The sequence below is a fragment of the Lycium barbarum genome, chromosome 12, assembly GCF_019175385.1.
Source record: "Lycium barbarum isolate Lr01 chromosome 12, ASM1917538v2, whole genome shotgun sequence".
Taxonomy (NCBI): Eukaryota; Viridiplantae; Streptophyta; class Magnoliopsida; order Solanales; family Solanaceae; genus Lycium; species Lycium barbarum.
Window position 1 is genome coordinate 106,392,994 of NC_083348.1, and position 23,580 is coordinate 106,416,573.

Below are 23,580 nucleotides of genomic sequence, written 5' to 3' on the forward strand. Positions count from 1 at the left end.
AGAATTCAGTATAATGAAGCATTAAGTAGGAGATGATAGAAGAACAATGCATATGTTACTGCCAAGGTTTTGGTTCACAGTACTCACCGCATTAAGTGCAAACATTTTGGCTTCCACCTCCTTCCAAGGAATATGTAAGCTGTTACTGGTCCAACCTCCGAGGAGGATCTGATATTGAATACAAAAACAAAAGTCATTTAAGTAATAGAAGAAAGATAATAAAATTGCTAACTTGAAAATAAGTCCCAGAGTATCCGAAAAACTGTCAAAAGGTGAAAAGAAAAAGAATTTTAAAAAGGGAAATAACCAAATAAGATCATTATTTAGCAGTAAATGCAAAATATGATAAGGAAATACTGGGTAGAAAACTAGATATGGATGGTTCTTGCATATTTCTGTTGGAAGTTAAAGATGAGAGGGTAAAAAGGATGGTGCGGTATTGATAGGACGATGACGAAGAGAGGTGACAAACTTGACCAACCAAGAAAATACCAAAGTACAACAACAGCATATAGATTGAAAGATGGAAGAATTCCAAAGTCTAATTGATTTACTTCATAAACAATATATACAACAGGATACCCACAATGTATGGAGGTGTGGGTGGGTGTGGGGGGGGGGAGAATAATGGAGTGTTCTTGGTTAAATCCTATTATGATAAGCTTTTGAATGAGGAGGTGGACTTTCCATATAGGGTGATTTGGATCCCCAAGGTAACGAGAAAGGTGTATTTTTTTACTTGGTTAGCAACTAAAAGAGTGATCTTGACGTTGAAGTATCTAAGGAAGAAGGTCACTTATGCAGTTGGTGCTTCATGTGTAGGGTGGGTGCAGGTGAAGATATTGACCATCTCATCATTCATTGACCATCTCCTCATTCATTGTCCGGTGGCATTGAGATATGGTGGGAGAGTTTTATATGGTTTGGAATTTTTTGGTTGATGGCAGGCACGGTAGAAGAGGTTATGGCCTGTTGGAGTTATGGAAATAGGAGAAGACGTAGGGTATGGAATTTTGCGTCGTTAGCTCTTACGTGGGTAGTTTGGAGGCAACAAAACACAAGAGCTTTAGATGGAGTAGAGATGATATTTGTTCAGATAAGCAGCAGTGTTTTATCTCTTATTTCCTTTTGGTGCATTCATAAGATTCCTTGATGTATAGAAGATCGGGTGTTCGTAGAAAAACATATTTCCTTAGGTTTTCTACTTTTTGGTATACTTCTTGTATACAAGCATGTTTTTTTGCTTGAATACCAATAAAATTATTACTTTATTAAAAAAATACCAAAAACGAAAAAGAAAAGAGTAAAAGAAAAACGAGAAAAAGTTCTAAATAGCAGAGAAAGGAAGAGCTAATGAAAGCCTAGCCATACCCAACGAATATATTTCTGTGAAAGAGTAAGAACGGAAAACAAACTCAGTTAAGAGATTAAGCAACGGAAACATAGAGCATCTTGTAATTTTTCGTATGCAAATTCTTCTGGTCACTTCTTCGATGTTAGGGGAGATTGGAAAAAAAACAAAACTTGTTGGTAGAGTAGAAACTCATGAAATCCATTTGTACTTGCTGGTTATCCATTTTTTTATAATGAGTTATATGGATATGATCCATATTTAATTGGTAGAGTCTAAATTCATGAAATTCATTTCTAACTTGCTGGTTATCCATTTTTTATTACAACAACAACAACAACCCAGTGAAATCCCACATCGTGGGGTCTGGGGAGGGTAGATTGTACGCAGACCTTACTCCTACCAAGGTAGGATGGCTGTTTCCGAAAGACCCTCGGCTCAAGAAAAGCATAAAAGCATAAAAAAAAGTCAGATAAGGCTAGGAAAATCAAAGCGACATGGAAAAGCAATAATATAAAATAAAATAATGCAATCGACACAGATACCACAGGATAATCAAAGCATCCATTTTTTATTAAAAAAAAAAAAAATATATATATATATATATATATATATATATATATATATATCCATTATAATGAGTTATATGGATATGATCCATATTTAATCCGCCTTAAATAAATAAATTATTTACCCCGTTTATAATTTGGAAATCTTATCCATTTCTCCTGCAATTCTTTTTTTCTTCAAGTAATAAATTTTAGTTAACAAATGGAAAAAAGAAATTACCCATATACAAGGAGTATACTAACTTTAGTTATTTCAGATGAGAAACATGCCTAGTTATTTCAAGTGCAACAAAGTAATAAGCCAACCCAACTGATACCTTCTGAATAAATGCGGTAGAACCTAAAAGCTGACAAACATCCACCAAAAGCTCCATCAGGTTCATCCTGAATTGTTCAAGGCTGTCAGGCAGGTCAACCATTACTCCCTCGCCATAAAAGGTAGAATCATCCACCTGTTTAAGTAGAGACCCATAACACAAAACAAATAAATAAATAACAAAGCAAATAGAAGAGTAAGAAAAAGATGGCATTAGTTTTAGATTAATTTTATGCACGAGAGCAATTAACAGTAAGTACACGGAACTTTACTGAAAGCTAGCCAAGGAAATCATTTTGAAACTAATTCATCAAAATGATTTATAGCGTATTTTAAAGAGATTAGTCACCACTATAGTACAATATGTTTATACTGATGACATATCAAAACATGAGCAAAAATATTACTTCTCTACTAATCCAATTTTAGTGGCAACCTCTAACGGCCAAATTATGTAGACCACCAAACAAGGAGAAAAAGGGAGAATAGAAAAATTGAGAAGGAACAAAAAAAAAAAAAAGTTACTGACAATCCCTTAGTGTAGGACAAAATAAGGTAAGAGTCTTTAAGATAGATAGTAAATCCTGTGAGCTATCCAGTGACCTTAATGCTGATAAGTTCCTTCAGTGAAGCATGCCGAGTTGAGGTTATTATTGAAAGTCAAGAATATTATGTGGAATATTTTTAATGATTCTATCATAATGGTTAGAAAACCCAAAAATTAGGACATTGTTCGTAATGCATGTCGCCAAAAAACTTCCTATAAAAAACCTCCTATAAGCAGCTCTCCTGTTAGTTTTAAAGAATCAAGTCCAAGCAAGAGTTAAGAGCTTTCCTCTCTTCTTTTCTCTTCTAAAATGGTATCAAAGCCTCGATGTTTATTTTTCACCTACTGGCAAGCAGACTTACACTGCCCTCTAACACAACTTCTCTTTCTTTGTTTTACTTTTTCTTGAAAAGCATTTTTCTGTATTTTACTATTTTCACTTCTGTTTCAATGATTGTTCTAGCAGCACCTCAGCCTTCTAAAGACCGTTTAATAACACTCAATTTTCTAATGATCTTCGGGACGCACTATTGCTACTACAATCATCCTTCCAGCGACTTTTCCAGTTCTTCTTCGGCAGCCAAATTCAAGTCAAGTCGATGATGTCAATCAAATTTGCGACACTATACACCTCCTTCCAGTAATTGAGATGGATTCTCTTTCACTGGCGCTGAAAAGAAACACTTGTTTCATTGTCAAGAGCTTTCATTCCGGTGATTGTTCACTATTGCGCAACACTACTCATGGAAGTGGTACAATATAACATTGATGTTTTAGCCTTGCTTTTAACAAATAGTAGACTACTAGTTTCACCATCTTGAGTTTGAGGGGATGTTGAAAGTCAAGAGAATCACTAGGTATTTTTGGTACAATATTCTTAATCATTAAGTTATTGCTAAAAGTAACTCCGCCTCTCTAAGCTTGCTCACGTTGTTGGTCCCAAGCCCGAAAAAAGGATGAGGGTTGTAGTAAGCTGGCAGCCAGCACAAATTAGTTCTGAAGAGCTGAACACTCTTTATACAACTTAGTTTTTTCTGTGGTATGCGGGACAATTTGCGCACACTTTCCACTGGGTACCTGCTACCTCCCACCAGTACAGTTACCAGTTAACTGTGCCCAACAAGGCTTAGGCAGATGGGAAGAAATCACATAGTGTGTTTTGTCGGCTGGTATTTGAAACTGAAACCTTATGGTTCTCCTCCCACTTTATTGACTACTAGGCAACACCCTTGGGTGCCTATTAAAAAAATTAGAAGTTCTTGCTTTCGTAAACTTTTAGAGCACCTACATGGTTCTGGTTAGCATTGCAAAAGATCATATTTTTGTATCTATATTTTGTATGCCATTCTTATAGGTCTTTTTTTCAATAATTTAATACAATTATTAATTTACCAAAAAAGAGAAGATCTCATATCAAAAAGGATCGTCCCAATATAAACACAACTTTGATTAACAACAACTAATTATTGATATCTCATCAATTCTAGAACTAAGAGCCAAGGGCATATATTTCCTCCAATTTCCTAATGATCCAAGTGAAAGCAGCACCCCAATGAAAGATGAAACGAGGGAGAAACAATAATTTCGAAACTATCGCCACATGTGATACCTCAGGAAACCTTGTTGAGTGATAAGTGCATAAGCACAATTTTCTATCAATTATCACAGATATACTCTACGTGAAGCATAAAAGTTGTCATCTAACGATATTGTCAAACCCAACATAGAAGCAGAATAAAGAAACAATATGCACTACAATTTACAAATGCATGCAAACAGAAGTTAACCTGAGAACGCAACAGAAGGGCATCCAACAACGCCGAGAAAACAGGAAAAAATAAGACCTTGACGCTCTTAACATTTTCTCCACTATCTACATCCAGGCCTAGGATGTACCCGGCAAGACTGCACCTGCAAAGCGAGAGTGTTCTAAAATAGGGGAACCATTTGAACTGCACCTGTCTATAGCTAAGTAACAGGCCCCAATTTGTACAAAAGTAGCTTTATTATGAAAAGGTAAAAGCACCAGAACTGCAAAGTCGAGTCTGCAATCTCCCAATCTTCACTTGGAAATGAAACACAACTGCCATCATACAGTGCATGTTAGGTACTGATATTTACTAAGACTACACTTACATTTATAAGTAAAAGATGTTTTATTAGATGGACCAAGAAGGTCCCAAAAATTGTGTACATCAAAACAGAACCTTCCTTATCCCCTATGGTTGAAGGGATTCTAAGAAATTTAAGAAAACATCTACATCGTCTTCTAGCTTCAGATTGCACCGGTATTCAATATATGTAAAAATCTAGACCTAAGACAAAAATTTGCTGTGTAATTGTCGTCAAAGCATCTGTTGTTTCTTTTTCTCCAAATTCTCCAAAAAATGCAAATGAGAATTGTGTTCCGCATCTGCCAGAGGTGCTTCCTGACATTCTGACTTTGCCATGCCAACAGAGCTTCTTTAATAGATTGAGGCATCACTCACTGATTCCCAAAAATAATAATAGATTGAGGCACCATACCTCCCACGTGTATATAAAATGAAGGAGATTATGATTAATAAATTCAATCTCCTTCTGCACAAGTAGTGCCTATTACAGAAAATGAACCTTTTTCTTGTAGTTGTATGTCTAGCCATCTGCAATCTACTCCTGCTGGTTTGCATAAAATTTTAGCAAGACTTGACGGCCTTGCTATCGCTTTGCAAAATAATCTGTCCTGCTCTGTTGCTAATAACTGGAAGCTGTCAAGTTGCAAAAAGGTTGAGCCAGCTTTTCTATTTCCCAGTCGAAGCAAATTTCTTCGGAGCATTAAATTCCATCCATCTCCAAGACTGCATTCTGCCAGTGTGGCTTGTTGTTTCGGAACTAAACTGTACAAATCTGGGACGGAAATCATTTAAGGGGATTCCTCTAGCCAAGGATCCTCCCACATTTTTGTCTTCCTCCATCGCCAAGTGATATCACAGTCAATTTTTTTAAATTCTCCCAATAAGTTTCTTATTTATTTCCATAATGCAAACTCATAGGAATATGTCACTTGTTTGATAGACCAACAGTTTACCGTTCCATATTTTGTAGCAACAACTTTTCTCTATAAAACATCTTGATCATTGCTAAACCTCCACAACCATTTAAAAGTAGACTTTTGTGATGTAGTTTCAAGTCCCTCACCCCTATTCCACCCCATTGTTTTGGAGTCGTGACTGTGACCACTTCACTGAATTGCCTGACCATAGGAAATCCCTCCTTAGCTTGTCAAGCCGATTTTCAATTTTTCAGGGCAATACATGTATATATAAGTACTAAGTTAGTATCCCGTCTAAGACACTATTTGTTAGTATAAGTCTTTCCCAGCACACCTTTCAAGATAACTCCTTGACTTTGTTGAGCCCCCAGTGGTAAACCAAGGTAAGTAAAAGGAAAATGTTCCGCTTACATACTAGTATTCCAGACCCCACTTGTGGGATTACACTGGGTATGTTGTTTACATATGTGTATTGCAGCCAAGGACTGAATGTTGTTCACTATGTTCACTGAAACAGGCAGCTCTTGGACAGAGTTAGATGAAGTACCAATAGTATCAAGGTATCATCTACATAAAGCAAATGTTAAAGCTCCAGCTGATTATTACCCCCCAAATTGTGCTAGGTCCTGCTGTAATAGCTGTTACCTTTGCATGGAATAATTTATGGCTGGGGAAACTTTCAGATCTTCTGAACAAGTATCAGAAAGATACCCTTCCAACTCTAGTTTTCAGTAAGCACTTCCATATGGAATACCTTTGCTGGTTTCTTTAATTCCTTCTCCCCAATGAAGTTTGATTCCGTTCTTCATTCTCTTCATTCTCTTGAACTTTTGGTACTCTAAACCCTTTGATCCAGCCCTTTCTCCCTGCGACTTTTAAAATCTTGCTCAAAGCTCCCAATACCAACAGTAGCCCACCGGTGTGCCATTAATGAGGATAGAGAACTTCCAGAGGCAATGAAATCTTTCATCCAATTTACCCATCTGTCAAAATATCCCATGGTACCAATAATTTCAACAGAAAAGACCTGTTTACGCAGTCATGGGCTTTTTCCAAGTTCAATTACAAACTATTCTAGCTTCTCCTTACCTCATTCTTGAGTCCAACTCTCATTAGCAACTAAAATTGCATCCGTCGTTTTCTGCCATGGATGAACGCGTTCTGTGTGCCTGAGACTGAGATCAACCTCCTCATAATACTTTTCAGCCTCAGTGAGGACATTAGCTGTGATCATGTAGACACTGCCTAAAAGGCATATTGTCTAAAATCCTTAAGCTATGTTGCCTATATCCTTTTTAGAGTTAATGCAATGAAGGTTGCATTTAGACTCTAGAAAAAAGCCTCTTCCATGTGTAAATATTCAAAAGTTGCCATCAGATCCCAGGAACTTTATCTCCTGCACTTTCTTAAGGTCATGAGAATGTCTTCCTCTGTAAAGGATCTCTGCAGCCATTCCCTGTCTGATTCCGAACAAATCTTGGTCCATCCAATCTGGACTCCAACTTTCTGCTTCATGGAACAATTTTTGTAACAATTCAAGATTTCTCCTTTTATTGCACCTGGATCCTCAATTTCTATTCCATCAATCAGTAGCTTTAAGGCCAAACTTTTGCACTAACTGGAGAACATATCAGGATAGACAGTCTCAAAGATAAAGGAGCATTTACATCACTTGGGCCCATGGTCACTGATTCTTCTACTTTATATCTAAATCGGGTTCATCAATACAAGTGCCTCTCTTGGTAAAAGAGGCCAGAAATAGGGGCAGTATAAAAAAGGCACATTACAGTAAACTATGTTTACGATGGAGCCAACCAATGATTATAGAACCAGGATTTTATGCTTTTATTCAAGAAAGTTTCATTTAGTGAATCGGAGAGTTGTCACATCTCCAAAGGAATGGGGAGGACTCGGTGTGAGAAGATTTGGGGTGGAGGAGAAAGCGTTTTTGATGGGGGTTGTAGCGGAAAAATATGGTATCATAGGAGGATGGAGGACTAGAAACATTAGAACACCATTTGGTGTGGCTTATGGAGGAGTACTATATAGGGGCAGAAAAATATAGTGGACATATCTCTTTTAGGGTGGGGCATGGAAGTAGGGTTAGCCTTTGGGCATATAAGTGGTGTGGGGAGAACGAGTTGAGGGAAGTCTTTCCTAACATTTACAGTGTGTCTTGCCAAATAGATATGATAGTCAAACAAACTTGTAGGTCACATGAGGGGGAAGTTCGTTGGGATTTGAGATTCAGAGGAACCTACCGGGTTTAGAGATGGAAGAGTTCCATGATATGGTTAAGTATTGTATGGACAGGAGATACAGAATAATGGATCAGATGTATGGAGATGGAGAGAGGATAGAATGGCTTCGTCAGTGTTAAATCTTATTATGAAAGATTATTAGGCAGACAGGAACATATCTTCCCTTGTTGCTCAATATGGATCCCCAGGGCACCGAGGAAGGTGTGTTTCTTTGCGAAGTTGGCAGCAAGGATAGTGATCTTGACAACGGAAAACCTAAGAAAGAAGAGGATCACCTATGTTAGTTGGTGTTTTGTGTGCAAATGTTTGGGTGAAGATCATCTTCTATTGCATGGTCAAGTGGATAACTGATTGTGGAAGGTGGTTCTTAATTGGTTTGTTACAATGAATGATGTCGAGCACAATGAAGGAAGTGATGCATAGTTGGGCTTACAGAAGAGGAAGAGAAGTCCAAGGGCATGGAATGTTGCCCCTTTAGCAATTATGTGGGTTATTTGGAAAGACAGAAATAGGAGAGCATTTGAAGGAGTTGAACAAGATTTTTTTTTTGAAACTGGTAACTGTGGAGTGGAAAAAGATTTTGTAAAGTTGCAAAGTATTTTGTTGGTTTTAGCTTCTTTTGGTGTAACCATGAAACCCTATTTGTATAGAAACTGGGTTTCTTTTGTTGAGGGCCATATTTTGATGTAGGTTCTCTTTTCTGGGTACACAGCTTGTATACGGGGTTTCCCCCGAATTGTTAATAAAATTATTTACCTTAAAAAAAAAAAAAAAAAAAAAAGAGAGAGATGCTTGCAGCACATAAAAGAAAATATAAGAAATGGCATCTGACCTCAAGAGTGCATCTGTCAGTACAAATGCTTCAGGACTTGCTTCAGTAATCAAAGACGGAGCCTATTATACAAGAAAAAATTAGCTAATTAGTTTCAGAGATCCTTGATGCTAAGTTGTTGAAGCATAGGTAGGACCCATTTAGTCTATTTGGCGGCAAGAATCAATTCCAGCTTGGAGTTTGAAATACTTACAGCGTGACCAATTTCTGACAAAAAACAAGCAAGACCACTTATCACAGTCTCGTCTCCACTGTTAAGAGCTGGGAGAAGAAGTACATCCCTAAGAAATCCAACTTTGCATAACAAGACTTGTGGTATACACTGCAAAAGCAAAAGTAGAAAAGCCTGGTTTAAAATCCAAAGAAAAAAATTAAGTTGGGCCAATTTTGTTTGGTGAAAATCTTCCAGATGGATCTCATATTAATTATTTTTTGAAGAAATAAGTAATTTATTGTTTGAAAGGGAGGATCCCCCAAACAATATACCTACAAAAAGTAGAAATATTAATGCAAATATATTTTCTATTCTTTCAAATGTGTTTCTCTTTCCTTCCATATAGTTCACATGATTGCCAACAGAGCCATCTCCCACGCTCTTTTCATTGCTTCTTCCTTCAGGACTTCCATCCTGCTAGCATATATCTAATAGTTTTGGTACTATCTGTCCCACCCCAAACATGTCTCATACGGTACACCACAACCAGTTTGCTATCGAGCAAGGGAGCAGCAAATGATTCACATCCTTACACATAGGATACCAACTTATGCATTTTTCTTTAAAAAGTCCCTACAGTTAGGTTTCATTTTATCCCTCTTCAGCAGCACATGGTAACACAACTTCACTATAAATTTGCCCTTTCTCAGTCCACTCCATCTCCAAGTGTCCCTTTCCACAACTTGTGAAATCCTATGTTTGTATTAAGTTTGAGTAATCATCTCCCAATCTTGCAAATTCTTCTAAATCTTAAGTCTCACAATGTCCGTCTCCTTGTTCCAGTGAATACAGCAAACAACAGCGTGGACACGCCACGCCGTCTTTCTGTCAAAAGTTGATTGCTTGCAACATTTCCGCCATCAAACGGGATATTATATGTTTCCATAGGGCGTTCCATGTGACAACGTTATTCGGTTGGCCTGCCACATTGAGGGTGTTTGGCTAAGCTTTTTAGCCAAGTCAAACTGGCTTATAAGCACCTTTTGACTCATCTGTGCATTTGGTAAACACCCAAAGTGCTAATAAGCCAAAAGTCATAAGGTGGTCACCCCCAACTTATGGTTTTTCAACTTATAAGCACTTATAGTTTGACTAAGATTTTTACTATTTTATCCTTAATTTTTTGTTTTTTTTAATAAGTATTTATTAACAAATGTGGAAGTCCCCGTATACAAGCCGTATACCAAAAGAAGAGAATCTACACCAAAATATAATTCTCAACAAAAGAGATCCAATCCTCTATACAAAAGGAAACTAGAGATAACACACTACTTTGCAACTTTACAAAATCTTGCTCCACCCCTTCAAATGACTCCTATTTCTCTCTTTCCAAATGACCCACATGATTGCTAAAGGGGTGACACTCCATGCCCTAGATCTTCTCTTCCCCCTTCTCTGATTCCAACTATGCATAGCCTCTTTCACTGTGCCTGGCATCACCCATTGTGTCCTAAACAAATTAAGGGACACTCTCCACAATGACTAGCCACATTGCAATGCAATCAAAGCATCCTTAATATATTTTTAAAATGCCTTTTTCAAAACAAAACCTCTAACTTCCTCTCAATTCCATAGCCACCGTTCATTCTTTTCCTTGCAAAGATTACTTTTACATCTTTTGTAAGGAAAAAAAAGGGTATTTTAGTTATTTTACCAAGAGAACAGCTTAGTAGCCCTTTTTTGCCAAACACGTCAACTACTTATTATCGATTTCAACACTTTTATCCAAACATGTAACTGTTTATTTATAAAATTAATTTCAACACCTAAAAATGCTTATCAGCTAATCCAAACGGGCTCTTTAGTTCTCAGCTATGACTTCTCTAGTGATACATGTTCCTCTATTTCAAAACTCCACAATCATATGCCATGTAGGCTTTATTAAAGATCCCTAATCCCAAGCCCCCCCTTAGATCTCCCAGTTCATGTTCCGCAAGAGATATCTTTGCATTTTTTCTAGTCTTTCTGCCATTGCCATAGGTGTCATAAAAAAGAGACATCGTAGATTAGGATACTAGATAGAATGCTCTTTATTAGCATTTTAGCACAACTTTTCCTCATAATAGATCACTTATGCCGCCTTGCCAGTCTTTTCAGCTCTCCCAACAATTAGATTCTACACTACACTTTCCTTGCCAGTTGCACCAAAAGGTAGTCCCTAGTAAATTGCTGATAGAGAATCTACCTACTGCCGAAATTCTATAAGTTGTTCAATGCAAAGTACTTAAAAGCGAAAAGCGCAAAATAGCACCAAAGGTTGTTAGACCTTTAAGAGCAAAACGTAATTTTAGCCTAAAAAGGTGACAATGAAGAGAGAAGAAGAGTGTGAAGTGCATGTGTGCAAGAAATATTATTATTATAAGCACAAATAATAGTTAATTGGATAAAGAATTGAAAAAACTAGAGTTCAGCAAAATATGTGAAGCAAAAATCAAGTCATTCAAGCCCATAAAAATTATTATACATTTCTGATTTAGATAAAAAGACGCAAGTTTAAGTTCTTATTGAATAGCTTTTTATACTAAATTTCTAACTTCTTATATCTAATCACCAAAAAAAAAATATTTAAAATGTTTTCTTAATAATAAATGTATATATTTTTTGTCTAATGTTGTCCTCTAAAAGAACATGGGTGAAGAGGCTTACGCCTTAACACCTTGCGCCTACACAAAACACCAATTAAGCGAGACAAAGCACACAATTTGGACTTTACCAACCTCCAGGGCTTAAGTATGCCTCAAGCAAGCCTTTTTTTTTTTTTTTGAATAAGGTAACATTTGTGTTCCATCCAAAAGTATCAGCATTTTTTTGAATGCTGATGTGAAACTTTACAGATAAAGCCACCAAAAACAGTGGTCAGGAGGTAATGATGTTAGTTACAATTTACACATTGCCTAGAAAATCTACCAAATCACCTACTTCCCCCACTATATCTTGTTTACACCAAAAATAAAAGAAACTAAGACACTTCATTTTAACTATCTGGATGGAGTTACCTTTATCTTCAAATTGTCTTGAGTTTCTTTCCTTCCAAATTGACCACCAAATACAAGCTGGAATGGACTGCCACCAATCTTCCTTCACCTTCCTTCTTCCAATTTCTTTCCAGTTGCATAGGAGTTCTAGGGTTGATCTTGGTAACACCCACTTCACCCCTAGGATACAAAAGAACATGTGCCACAGATGTGCAGTTATTTGACAATGTAGGAATAAATGCTCATTTGTTTCTGCATATTTCCCACAAAGTAGGCATCTTGAGCATATCTGAAGACCTCTTCTTTGTAGAGCCTCTTGTGTTAGACAAGCCCGCTTCAAAACTAACCAAACAAAAGTAGAAACCTTATATGGAATTTTAACTTTCCAAATAAGTTTCCATGGCCAAACCAGAGATGGATTTACAACCTTGTTCTTCTCCCAATAAACTGATTTAACAGTGAAAATCCCTTTGCTGCATAGTTTCCAAACTGGTTTATCTGGAACATTAGTGGTTCCTATGAAGGAATTGAGTACCAAAAGCAAATCTGTGACTCTCCCTATTTCCCAATCATTTAGTGCCCTTCTAAACAAAAGATTTCACCCTTGTGTTGTCCACATTTGGGATATTTTGTCATTTTTTTGGAGACTGAGAATGTGTAAGTCCTGGAATAAAGTTGTGAGATTACAGTGCCCAATCCGATGATCTTCCCAAAAGGAAGTTTTTGTCCCATCCCCCACCTTTATGCTCAAATTTTCACTGCATTCATTCCACAATCTCCTAATAGTCTTCCAAACACTGCATCCGTAAGTAGTATTTACTTCATCTGTTGTCCATTGATTCAACAAACCATATTTTTGAGCTATGTATTTCCTCCAGAGAGATCTGTCTTCCTTGCAAAACCTCCACAACCACTTCTGGAGTAGACTCTGGTTATGAAGTCTGAGATTCTTAATCCCCATGCCACCATGTTGCTTGCTGAGCGTCTCAATCTCCTACTCCACTAAGTTATAACCTTTCTTGTCTTTGTTACCATGCCACAAAAATTCCCTTCTTACTTTGTTAATCTTCTTCTCTATAACCCTACGAATAGGAAGCAAAGACACCATGTAAGTAGGTAAGGCATCCAAGACTGAATTAATCAAAGTCAGTCTACCCCCAAGAGATAAATATTGACACTTCCATCTTGTCAATTTCTTTTCGCACCTTTCTAACACATCATTCCATATCTCTTGTGCCTTGTGGTTAGCACCCAGAGGCATTCCCAAGTACTTTGTGGGCAGTGACTCAGTTTGACAACCCAAGTTACTTGCCAGAAACTTTAGATTAGTCACCTGATTTACCGGATATAAGAAGCTCTTATTCCAGTTAACATGGAGACTTGAAATGGCTTCAAAGATGGTCAATATTGCCCTAAGGTGTATGATTTGTTCAACCTTAGCCTCACAAAACACCAAACAGTCATCCGCATACAATAAGTGTGTAATTTCCATGTCTTCACCCCTATTGGTTTGGCTTTTCTGATCATGTAATTTAGCCCCTCCATGGCTAATAAGAATAGGAAAGGTGACAGGTGATCCCCCTGCCTCAAACCCCTGCTAGATTGAAAAAAACCTTCAGGACTTCCATTAATTAGAATAGAGAACTTCACACTGGATATACAACATTTTATCCAATTGATCATTTTTTCTCCAAAACCCATGTTCCTCAGAATGTTCAGCAGGTAGACCCAGTGACATGGTCAAAAGCCTTTTCTTTTTTTTGAGACTTACATGGTCAAAAGCCTTTTCAATATCAAGCTTGCACAAAATTCCAGGATTTTTCTATTTTACTCTGGAATCCACCAACTCATTAGCAAGTAGAGCTGCATCCATGATCTGTCTACCCTGCAAAAATGCCATTATCCACTAGCTTCTCAATGACAGTCTTCATTCTCTTTGTGATTAATTTGGAGATGATCTTGTAGATGCCCCTTATCAAACTTATAGGTCTGAAGTCCTTTAATTCTTCAGCTCCAAACTTCTTAGGAATTAGAGCTATGAAAGTGGCATTGAAGGACTTCTCAAAGATCTCATTTTGATGAAAGTTGTCGATGGTTTGCATCAAGCAAGCCTTTAACAATAGTAGTTCAACATTGACCACTACGCCTATTGGGATGATATCACATTTCTATAGATTTACTTTCAAACCCAATATTGGAACCAAGATCATGTGTTATTCAAGTACCGATCTTAGCTCGGTTCCTAATTATACGAGACAAGAGAATCATCAGTTAAGAACATGTGGAATGCTCGTACACCATCCCTTCATCAAACTGTTGCTGAAAAAACTCTCAGAAAAGCCCCAATCACTGGTTTGTCTATAAATTTGACTAGCTATTTCCATGGCGAAGTTGAATAGCATGTATGATATTTAATCTCCTTGACGTAAGTGGCAATACTTTTAAGAAGTCTATAGTATTTCTATCGACCAAAAATGAGAACATAGCATTCAAATGCAGACAAAGATTCACTATCTCCACTTTTCCCGACCATATCTTTTCCGTTACGAATTTTAAAAAACCACAAGAAATATGGCCAAATCCAATATGCCCAAATAAAACTTGATTTCATACTATTGATCTTAGAATTCACTAACTTATTTGCAATTAATTTGTCTAGCGTAATGTGACATCAACACCATAACATCTAAGACAATTTTAAGTCCAAGTGACTTCTCTCCTTACAACTTCGGACTGCCTCTGTTACCTCCTCCAACAACTCCCTCTCTAACAACCACTTCATTTCACCCCCTATGTTACCAAATCATTCTTATATAATTCTCAACACAGAAGTTCTCAATTTCGCCCTCACTTCCTCCCTCTCTTGAATTTTACTTCCACTCTCCCCTTTCCACCTATATTGGAACACCATACCTGCAACTATTTGGTGGATCATTTGGAGGGTGAGAAATGCAAGAATCTTCGAAGGTAAGAAAGACAATATCATTAATCTTAAACCCAAATTTAATTTTTTGCTTTAGTTTTGGTGTAACTTGGCCACGGCCAATGTTTTAAAGCTCATCGCCTTGATAGATTTCTTAGCTCTTTACACTATCTGTAAAGTATGATTCTCTTTGAATGTAATTGCTTACATCAATACAATCTCTACAATTACTTATCAGAAAAACCCTTACACAATCCACATGAAACAACTATATAAGTTAACACGTTCTAAATGTCCAACCTTAGCGGGTGGGTATTAGAATGTCAATTAAGTGTAGCTAAGGTATCCTTACATTGTCTTGGACAATCCTCACCACTTGGCAGTCAAACTAGGCTTAAGGTCTGTTTCCTTAACCGCGTATGAGGCCATCTTTTGGCTACGCTATCCTCAAAATAGTGAACTTGCGACTACATTTGCATGTGAACCTCGAAATTGGATCACAATGTGAGGGTGTTAGCTTATATACGTCTAGGATGAGTTATAAGAGTTGTAAAGACTTCGGTCACTTCACCTATAGTTTTAAGGTTTTGGGTTGGATGCTCAGATTTTTTAACGTGGTCAGAGCCAGACTAGGGTTTTCTTCATATAAATAAAGAAACCACTTCACATAATTCGCTATACAAGAAAATGAATCTTTTACCTGATGTCGACTCACAAGTTCAGTGAGAACTTCAATGGCTAGATCGAATGAAGACGAAACCTGTTAACCATTTGAGTAGGTAACTGCGTATTAATAACTTCTGAACTTGAAGCAACCTGAGACATCATTAGAATATTACCAATGAATGTTAGGTTTTTTTTATTTTTATATATTTAGCAATACATATTACCTGTAAAGAATTGAAAACGAAACTCAAAAGTGGATGTCCAGCCAAAGAGCTAGGTGGAATCTCCGAGAAACAACCAGCTCGAACCTGAGGTAGGTAGCAGAGACATTTAAGAGAAATACAAGAAATAACTCTGTACCTAATTCTGGCACCACTCCCACTCAATGACAAGATGCAAATAAGAATTAAATAAAGCATATTTTCCATTCAGGACAAAGTTAGATTTTGTAAATAATCTAGTTTACTTCAGAGTTAACAAATAGAAGTAGATACTCGTGAAATAGTTGAAAGTATGTACTTACTTTAATCATGGATGGTTGAGCTTTATAAGAAATTAAAGAATTTAGGGCCTTCAGTGGGTTGCAAAATATTATGTTCCTACTTGCACGATGCAAAACATTCTTAAATGTCAAAACCCATCAGAGTTGGATTAATAACAGCTTAGCAACGATAGTACATAATTCTTCATTTCAAGAGTAGTTATTTCTTTTTTTCATGAATAGTCAATTCTCTTTTCATTTCAAACAGTACTTAGTTGCTGGTACACGGATTGTTTCACTTTGATTTCCCGGACTCTTTGCAGGACCACCGCTCGATGTAATTTCCTCCAAATTCTCTTTCTTTTCCTATTTTATTATCAACAACAATTATGTTGCCAACAAACAGAAGTAAGACAAGATGATACCCTCTATGTAAAGGAAAAAGAAGTCCACTTAAATACCTTTGCATATCAGAGGGCAGCAATCAACAAAAAAATCCTTTAGCTCATACCATAAAGACTCTGGGTGGCCTCAGTCTCAGACATTCCAATACAAAAAGCTAATATTGGACACCCACAGAATTTTGTAACTCCAAGAAGTTTCCCCATTATTGTAGAAGAAAAAAAATTATGTCAAAAGTTAATAGAAGTCTTCTTATGAGGTCAAAATAACTCAGAACAGGCATAAGAGTAAGCATGACCATCAAACCAAAGACGGCAAACCAGTACTGCGATTCGGTCAGAATGTGATAACCCTCTTGGTGATCCAGTAGTTCAATGAACTGAAAGACCCTGCTCAGGCCAGGATTTATCTGCACCAGGTATACTATATACATAGGGAGACGACCAGGTTTTATATAGTTGTGAGAGTTCCCTTTTGCACGGAATCTAGAATACTGGGTTTCTCCACACCATTATACAGACTACAGTATGTTGCTCGGACCCTTCACTTTTGCTGCCGCACCCGTGTCCGACACGACACGACACCGACACCGGATTCGTGTCGGATCTGGTCAAACAACATTGGATACTTTGACCAAATCCATGGACCAATCTGAGAAAAAATTTGAGGCCAAATTGGAAGAAACGACGAGCTCTTGAAGAGTAGACACTTATTGTATCTAGAAGAGTTTCAAGTTAATTAAAAATTAATATTTAATTATAAATGAAACATAACTATAAAAAATTATTTTTGTTTTTTATTTCTAGGCATAGATTTAGTTATTTTTCTTAAAATTTGAATCATTTTAGCCGAATCCCCGCACCCGTATCCGCACCTGGATCCGTACCCCCGAATCTTAAAATTTAGATTATGCCGAATCTGACCTCTAGATCCGTACCCGTATCCGACACTCGACACCGAGTCTGAGCAACATATACACACGAATCTTGGTCAGTGCAAGGCGGGATAAGTAGATTTTTTATGCCTCTAATCGGATAAATGTGACTCCAATACCTTTTAAAGTGAAAAAAAAAAATACTCAAGAAAAAATAAGATTTGCAGAATCTAGTTGCCGATAAAGAGTTGATGACAACTATTGATTAATAGAGCCAAATGCCAGTGTTTATCATCATATTATTAGTAGCATTATATCAGTCCTCCTATTTTAACGTTTTCCTTTGAAACAGTCTGTCCTATATCGATTGACCACCAAAAGACCTGGTTAATGTATTCAGTCAAGATGAACTTACCCAACTTAACAAACAACGCAAAATTTTCCTGTGCCTGCCCTGGAGTTGAATGCTACTGTCAAAACTCATATCACTCTGACGATGAAGGAACTCAAGAACCACTGAAGTATGCGAGAGAAGCTGCTCCTTACAGAAAAATATACACGTAAGATATAGAAGCTAGATAAAGTGCAGCAATTCATTCTAAAGCATCAACTTTTCCAAAAAAAAAAAAAAGTGCAGCTCTAAAACAATCACAAAGAAGTTCTAAACCTCTCGACCATACTCGCGTCGCTGAGCCGAACTAGTTCTGTAATCAGTATTCTGATCCTCCACAACTTCTGGAAGGACTGTCAGCATTTCCAAGACAGCGACGTTGCCTTCATCATGGTTTTCCAAACTTTGGAGACTGCAAAAGAGCTTCTCAATTGGTTTTCCATGCTCTACAGCATGAAGCATGAGTGCAGAGAGAGCAAGACAAATTTGAGTCAACAGCTGTTTCCAACAAAATAAACATCTCAGCCAAAATAAATAAGTACTCCCTCCGTCCCATTTATGTGGCACCATTTGACTAGGCATGGAGCTTAAGAAAGAAAGGAAGACTTTTGAAAATTGTGGTTCAAAACAAGCCTTAGATATTTGTGTGGCTGTAAATCATCTCATAAAGTTAAATTGTTTCTAAATATAGAAAGGTGACATTCTTTTTTGGACAGACTAAAAAGGAAAGTGTGCCATATGAATTGGGACAGAGGAAGCAATATTTTTAACGTTACATTTTGTGCAAGCAGAATGCTGAATCACCTGTGGAGGGCCTAAACTAAATCTCTTAGCAGCCAATAGAAGAGCATTTAGCAGAGCATCCTTTGCTCCCATTTGCAGGTAGCTTCCTTCATTTTGTATCTGTAAGTTATACAATATCCTCACACTATCAATAAGATATGAGCAACCACAAAAGTAGAATTAAGAGACATGCTTTTTCCTTTCCTAAATCCAGCACAGTACAACTTAATGAAAGTATGATCAGGTCCTGAGGCACTGCATAGCTGGGCTTACAGGATGGGGAAGAGAAGTCCAAGGCCATGGAATGTTGCCCCTTTAGCAATTATGTGGGTTATTTGGAAAGAGAGAGATAGGAGAGCGTTTCAAGGGGTCGAACAACAATTTGTAAAGTTGCAAAGTAGTTTGTTGATTTTAGTTTCCTTTTGGTGTACCCATGAGATCCCTATTTGTATAGAAAATTGGGTTTCTTTTGTTGAGAACCATATTTTGATGTAGGTTCTCTTTTTTGGGTATACGGCTTTGTATACAGGGTTTCCCCCAAATTGTTAATAAAAGTATTTACCTTATCAAAAGAAATGATCAGGTATTATTGAATTGTGATAATTAAGATGCTATTGTTAACCAACCAACATAACAATGACCCTAATAAGAAAAACGCTAAATGACAAAGAAGAAACAATGGGAGCAGCTTATGGATAATGTACTGATATCACTTATAGCAAGTCAGAGATCCATAGGATAACTATACAGTTCTACTCATATTATGCAATCTAAATTTGGAAACTAGGGTTAGAAGTGTGGGTTAAGTCTTCCCCCACCATAGTGTTCCGGTTCCCTCACACCCACCATACTTATCTCCTCATTTACATTTTCAGATTTTCTTTGTTTTTGACAAATTGAATAATCTTTTTACCCAAATCTCCTATTTAATTTAGATTTTTTATTATTATTATTTTGTGATTATTTTTCATAATTGTTCCTTTAAAATTGCAACCAAAAACTTGAAGAGAATAAAAGCTTGATTATTCTCTCGAGCTTGGAACAACAACAACAATAACCCAATATGATCCCACAAATGGGGTCTGGGGAGGGTAAAGTGTACGCAGACCTTACCCCTACCTTGAGAAGCTAGAAAAATTGTTTCTGATAGACTCTCGGCTCAAAGAAAGGTGAAAAAGGAAGGCGCAGCAACAAGCATAAACAACAGCAAGATAATAGTCTAAAAAACTAAGAATATAACAATCGACGCTAAAGAAACAACAAGTAGTAATAGAAATCTACGAATGCGAAAATGCAAGAATAAGACTAATATAACAGGAATGGAAAAGAAAAACGCTCGACTACCTACTAACCTTCTACCCTAATTCTTGACCTCCACGCCCTTTTATCAAGGGCGTTGTCCTCGGTGAGCTAAAGTTGTGTTATGTCCTACCTAATCACCTCATCCCAATACTTCTTAGGCCTACTTCTGCCCCTCCTCAAGCCCGCTATGACCAACCTCTTACACCTCCTTATCGGGGCATCTGCACATCTCATCTTCACATGCCCGGATCATCTTAACCTCACTTCCCGCGTCTTATCCTCCACATGGGCCGCTCCCACTTTGGCCCGAATATCTACATTCCTAATCGTATCTTTCTGGTATGCCCACACATCCATCTCAACATCCTCATCTCTAACACTCTCATTTTCTAGACATGGGAGTTCTTGACTGGCCATTACTCGACCCCATATAACATAGTCGGTCTAACCACCACTCAGTAAAACTTACCTGTAAGTTTCGGCGGTACATTCTTATCACACAGAACACCAGATGTGAGCCTCGTCAATCTCTCCATTACCTTGGATTACTGACCTATGGTCAAGTACTTGAAACTTCCTCTCCTGGGGATGACCTGGGTGTCAAGCATCATTTCCACGTTTACTTTTCAATTTTAGTCCTGTTCAGCTTAAACCTTTTGAGGTCTGTCTCCAATCCCCCATCTTCGCATTAACGCCGTCTCGCATCTCGTCCATCAGAACTATGTCATCCGCAAATAACATACACCATGGCACCTCCCTTCAGATGTGTCGCGTTAGTATATCCATCGCTAAAGCAAATAAAAACGGGCTAAGAGCGGATCCGTGGTGCAACTCCGTCATGACTAAAAAGCGTTCCGAGTCACCTCCCACGGTCCTGACCGGGTCTTAGCACCATCATACATGTCCTTAATCACCCTAGTGTAAGCTACAGGAATACATCTAGCCTCCAAACATCTCCGAAGAACCTCCATTGGGACTTTGTAGTAAGCTTACTCTACGGTCTATGAACACCATATGCAAGTTCCTCTTCCTCTCCCTATACTATCCACCAACCTCCTAACAAGGTGAATGGCTTCTGTAGTCGATCACCCCCGACATGAATCCGAACTCATTCTCTGAAATAGACACACTCCTCCTCACCCTCGCTTCCACCACTCTCTCCCAAACTTTCATAGTGTGGCTGAGCAACTTGATACCCCTATATCCGTTGCAGTTCTGGATATCACGCTTGTTCTTGTACAACGGAATCATCGTTGAGCTTGGAAATTTCTAGTAATTGTGAGTGTGTACAACTTTGTTAAATTACTGACTCCAGGCAAGATTTTCATCTAATCTATCAAATCAAGCCATGCCTAATCAAATCAAATCGACCCTAATTAATGTAAATCTTGTTGAAATCTCAATGCTAACCCTAAAGTTGCAGTGTCCACAAGTTTGTTATAAATGTATTCAATTTGAGCCCCTCAAAGGGATTTGACAAGAACATCTGCTAGTTGGCCATTTGAGTTTGTAAAATTTCTGGCAATGTATCTGAACTCAATATCTGCCTAATAAATGGCAATACACCTCCATATGGTTTATCCTTCCATGAAAAACTGCATTTGTATTACTTTATCAAAAAAAGAATAAAAAACTGCATTCGTTGCTATGTATAGGGAAGCTTGATGGTCACATACCACCTTCAACTATTTAACTTCAACGCACATTAACTCTAGGAGAACTTGTTTTAACCAGATAAGCTCACAGGTTACAAAGGTCATAGCTCGATGTCCTGCATTCTACAGAGCAATAACACTTTGTTTTTCTACTTCTCCAAGAATTTAGGTTTCCTCCATCATCACACAGTATCAAGAAATAGAATGTCTATCTGATAGACTATGATCAGAATATCCAATCTAATTGCCCATGGTCAGATGAATTTTGTACAATTGAGGAGTAGCTTCTTATCCATTATTTATTTTGGGTGCAGCCATGAGGTCCCGGTTTGTATAGATGAGTTGGTTTCTTTGCTAGAGAACCTTGTAGTTTTTCAATCTTTTGGTATACCTCTCTTTTGCCCGCTTTTTAATGAAATCATTACCTTATAAAAAGAAAGAATGGTAAGGTTGTACAAATGAAGCATAGAGATTGTACCAAAAATTACATACAATTCACTTCCCTAGCATTCCAGTCTTTTCATAGGGAAAAATAGAAAGTGAAGGGGGGGGGGGGTGTATTGGACCTTTCGCTTGAGAATCTGAGCAGCAAAGAATTCGACTTCAAAGTCAGAAACAAATTGGTGGTGATAATTGGATGTGAGGATGGACGTGGCGACTTCCCAAGCAGCATCGGTCTGTTGAAACTGTACGAGCCATTGATTAGCAGCAACACGGTTGCACGATTGGCTATCGTGATTTAGCACGTGAACAGCTTGCGCGACCTTCATTTGCAGTTCCATTTGTCTTCCTCTCCAGCTCTAACAAAGCAACGGACGTGACTCAATCATCATCAAAAACCAACGGCGATAGGTCACAAGCCCTCGAGTGGAAAAAGTATTGCGCTATTCGGCTGCGTCTGTGCCCCACCCCCACCTAATTTTAAAAAAATCCATGATCACACAGTATTTTAATAGATATTTTAAAATGTTGTGTCCAGTTAAACTAAGGAAAATAAATTGAAACAGGGGGAGTATTACGGTTTAGGTTGTGAGTATGGGTGTTTATGGTTTGATAAAAAATCAATCCAAATCGAAAATCGAACTAACATATTAAATAAATTGAATCTTTTTGGGTTTGATTTGATTTGGTTTTAAATTGTTAAAAACCAACAACATTTGGCTTGGTTTTGATTTTAGTTTAAAAAAACGAATAAAAAATCGAACCAAACGATATATTATATACACAATTTTTGCAATCATACATATACATAATATATTAATTTTATGAATAAGTTTAAATATCTTATATATGTTTTCGTCAAGAACTTATTGTAAATAATATTTAAGTTGTTGTTGTTATCATGTTCTGGATTGGATTTTCTGGTTGGTGTTTAAGTTTATATGTAAGTTTACTTTAATGGACAGAATTATTTGTACTTCGGTTGATGTTGGAACTTTTATTTTGGTTTGTAGTTCTGGATTGATTAAACGCATGCAAGTTTATTTGGTTTATCTCCAAGCTTCTGCATCTTTTATTTCTTTTACCTTCTATAATTTGATTTGAATTTTCTTGAGAGTCTAAGGAGCCATGGCTGTTTTATTTTTTCTTCAGGTAGATTTGACTTATTTGCAACAGTGGTTGTTGTAATATTCTTGAACCAATGCAAATTTCATCTGCAAGTTTATTTTTGGGTCTAATTTATCTGTAGCTTCTTAAAATTGATCGAAATATTCATGAAATTCACGAAGTTTTAGCCAATCTCTCTTATGCCATAATGAAGATAAAGTTTCATGAATCTTTAGCTTTTGAGTATTCTAGCTGTTAGGATTCCTAAAGAGAAACTCTAAGGAATTCAACAAGAAATTGAAGGATAAAAGCAAGACATAATTGATAATGAAACTAAAGGCAAACTTGGATTGTTTACCAAACCCTCCAATAGATTCATTCAACAGCGTCTATACTATTTGAAATCAACAAAGAGAAACACAAATGAATCAACAAATGAGTAATCTCAAGTGAAATCAA

General features: G+C 37.2%; 1 protein-coding gene across 4 annotated transcripts in view; it reads right to left on the bottom strand.

Moving 5' to 3' along the window:
• Nucleotides 1–22,505, bottom strand: part of LOC132623038 (transportin MOS14) — a 64,271-nt gene extending 41,766 nt beyond the window's left edge. For 2 of the 4 annotated variants that reach the window (XM_060337734.1, XM_060337732.1), the window contains exons 1-12: nt 22,140–22,505; nt 18,638–18,736; nt 18,110–18,331; nt 17,858–17,977; nt 15,910–15,993; nt 15,720–15,779; nt 9,101–9,229; nt 8,908–8,969; nt 4,810–4,866; nt 4,571–4,694; nt 2,238–2,372; nt 88–168 (exon numbers count right to left, since the gene is read on the bottom strand). In XM_060337734.1, the coding sequence (XP_060193717.1) occupies nt 88–168; nt 2,238–2,372; nt 4,571–4,694; nt 4,810–4,866; nt 8,908–8,969; nt 9,101–9,229; nt 15,720–15,779; nt 15,910–15,993; nt 17,858–17,977; nt 18,110–18,331; nt 18,638–18,736; nt 22,140–22,355 (1,389 nt within the window). In that variant the 5' untranslated portion in view covers nt 22,356–22,505. Of the gene's footprint in view, nt 1–87; nt 169–2,237; nt 2,373–4,570; nt 4,695–4,809; nt 4,867–8,907; nt 8,970–9,100; nt 9,230–15,719; nt 15,780–15,909; nt 15,994–17,857; nt 17,978–18,109; nt 18,332–18,637; nt 18,737–22,139 lie in introns of those variants that run through there. The other 2 variants (XM_060337733.1, XM_060337735.1) reach the window with 2 other exon arrangements.
• Nucleotides 22,506–23,580: the final 1,075 nt, after the last annotated feature.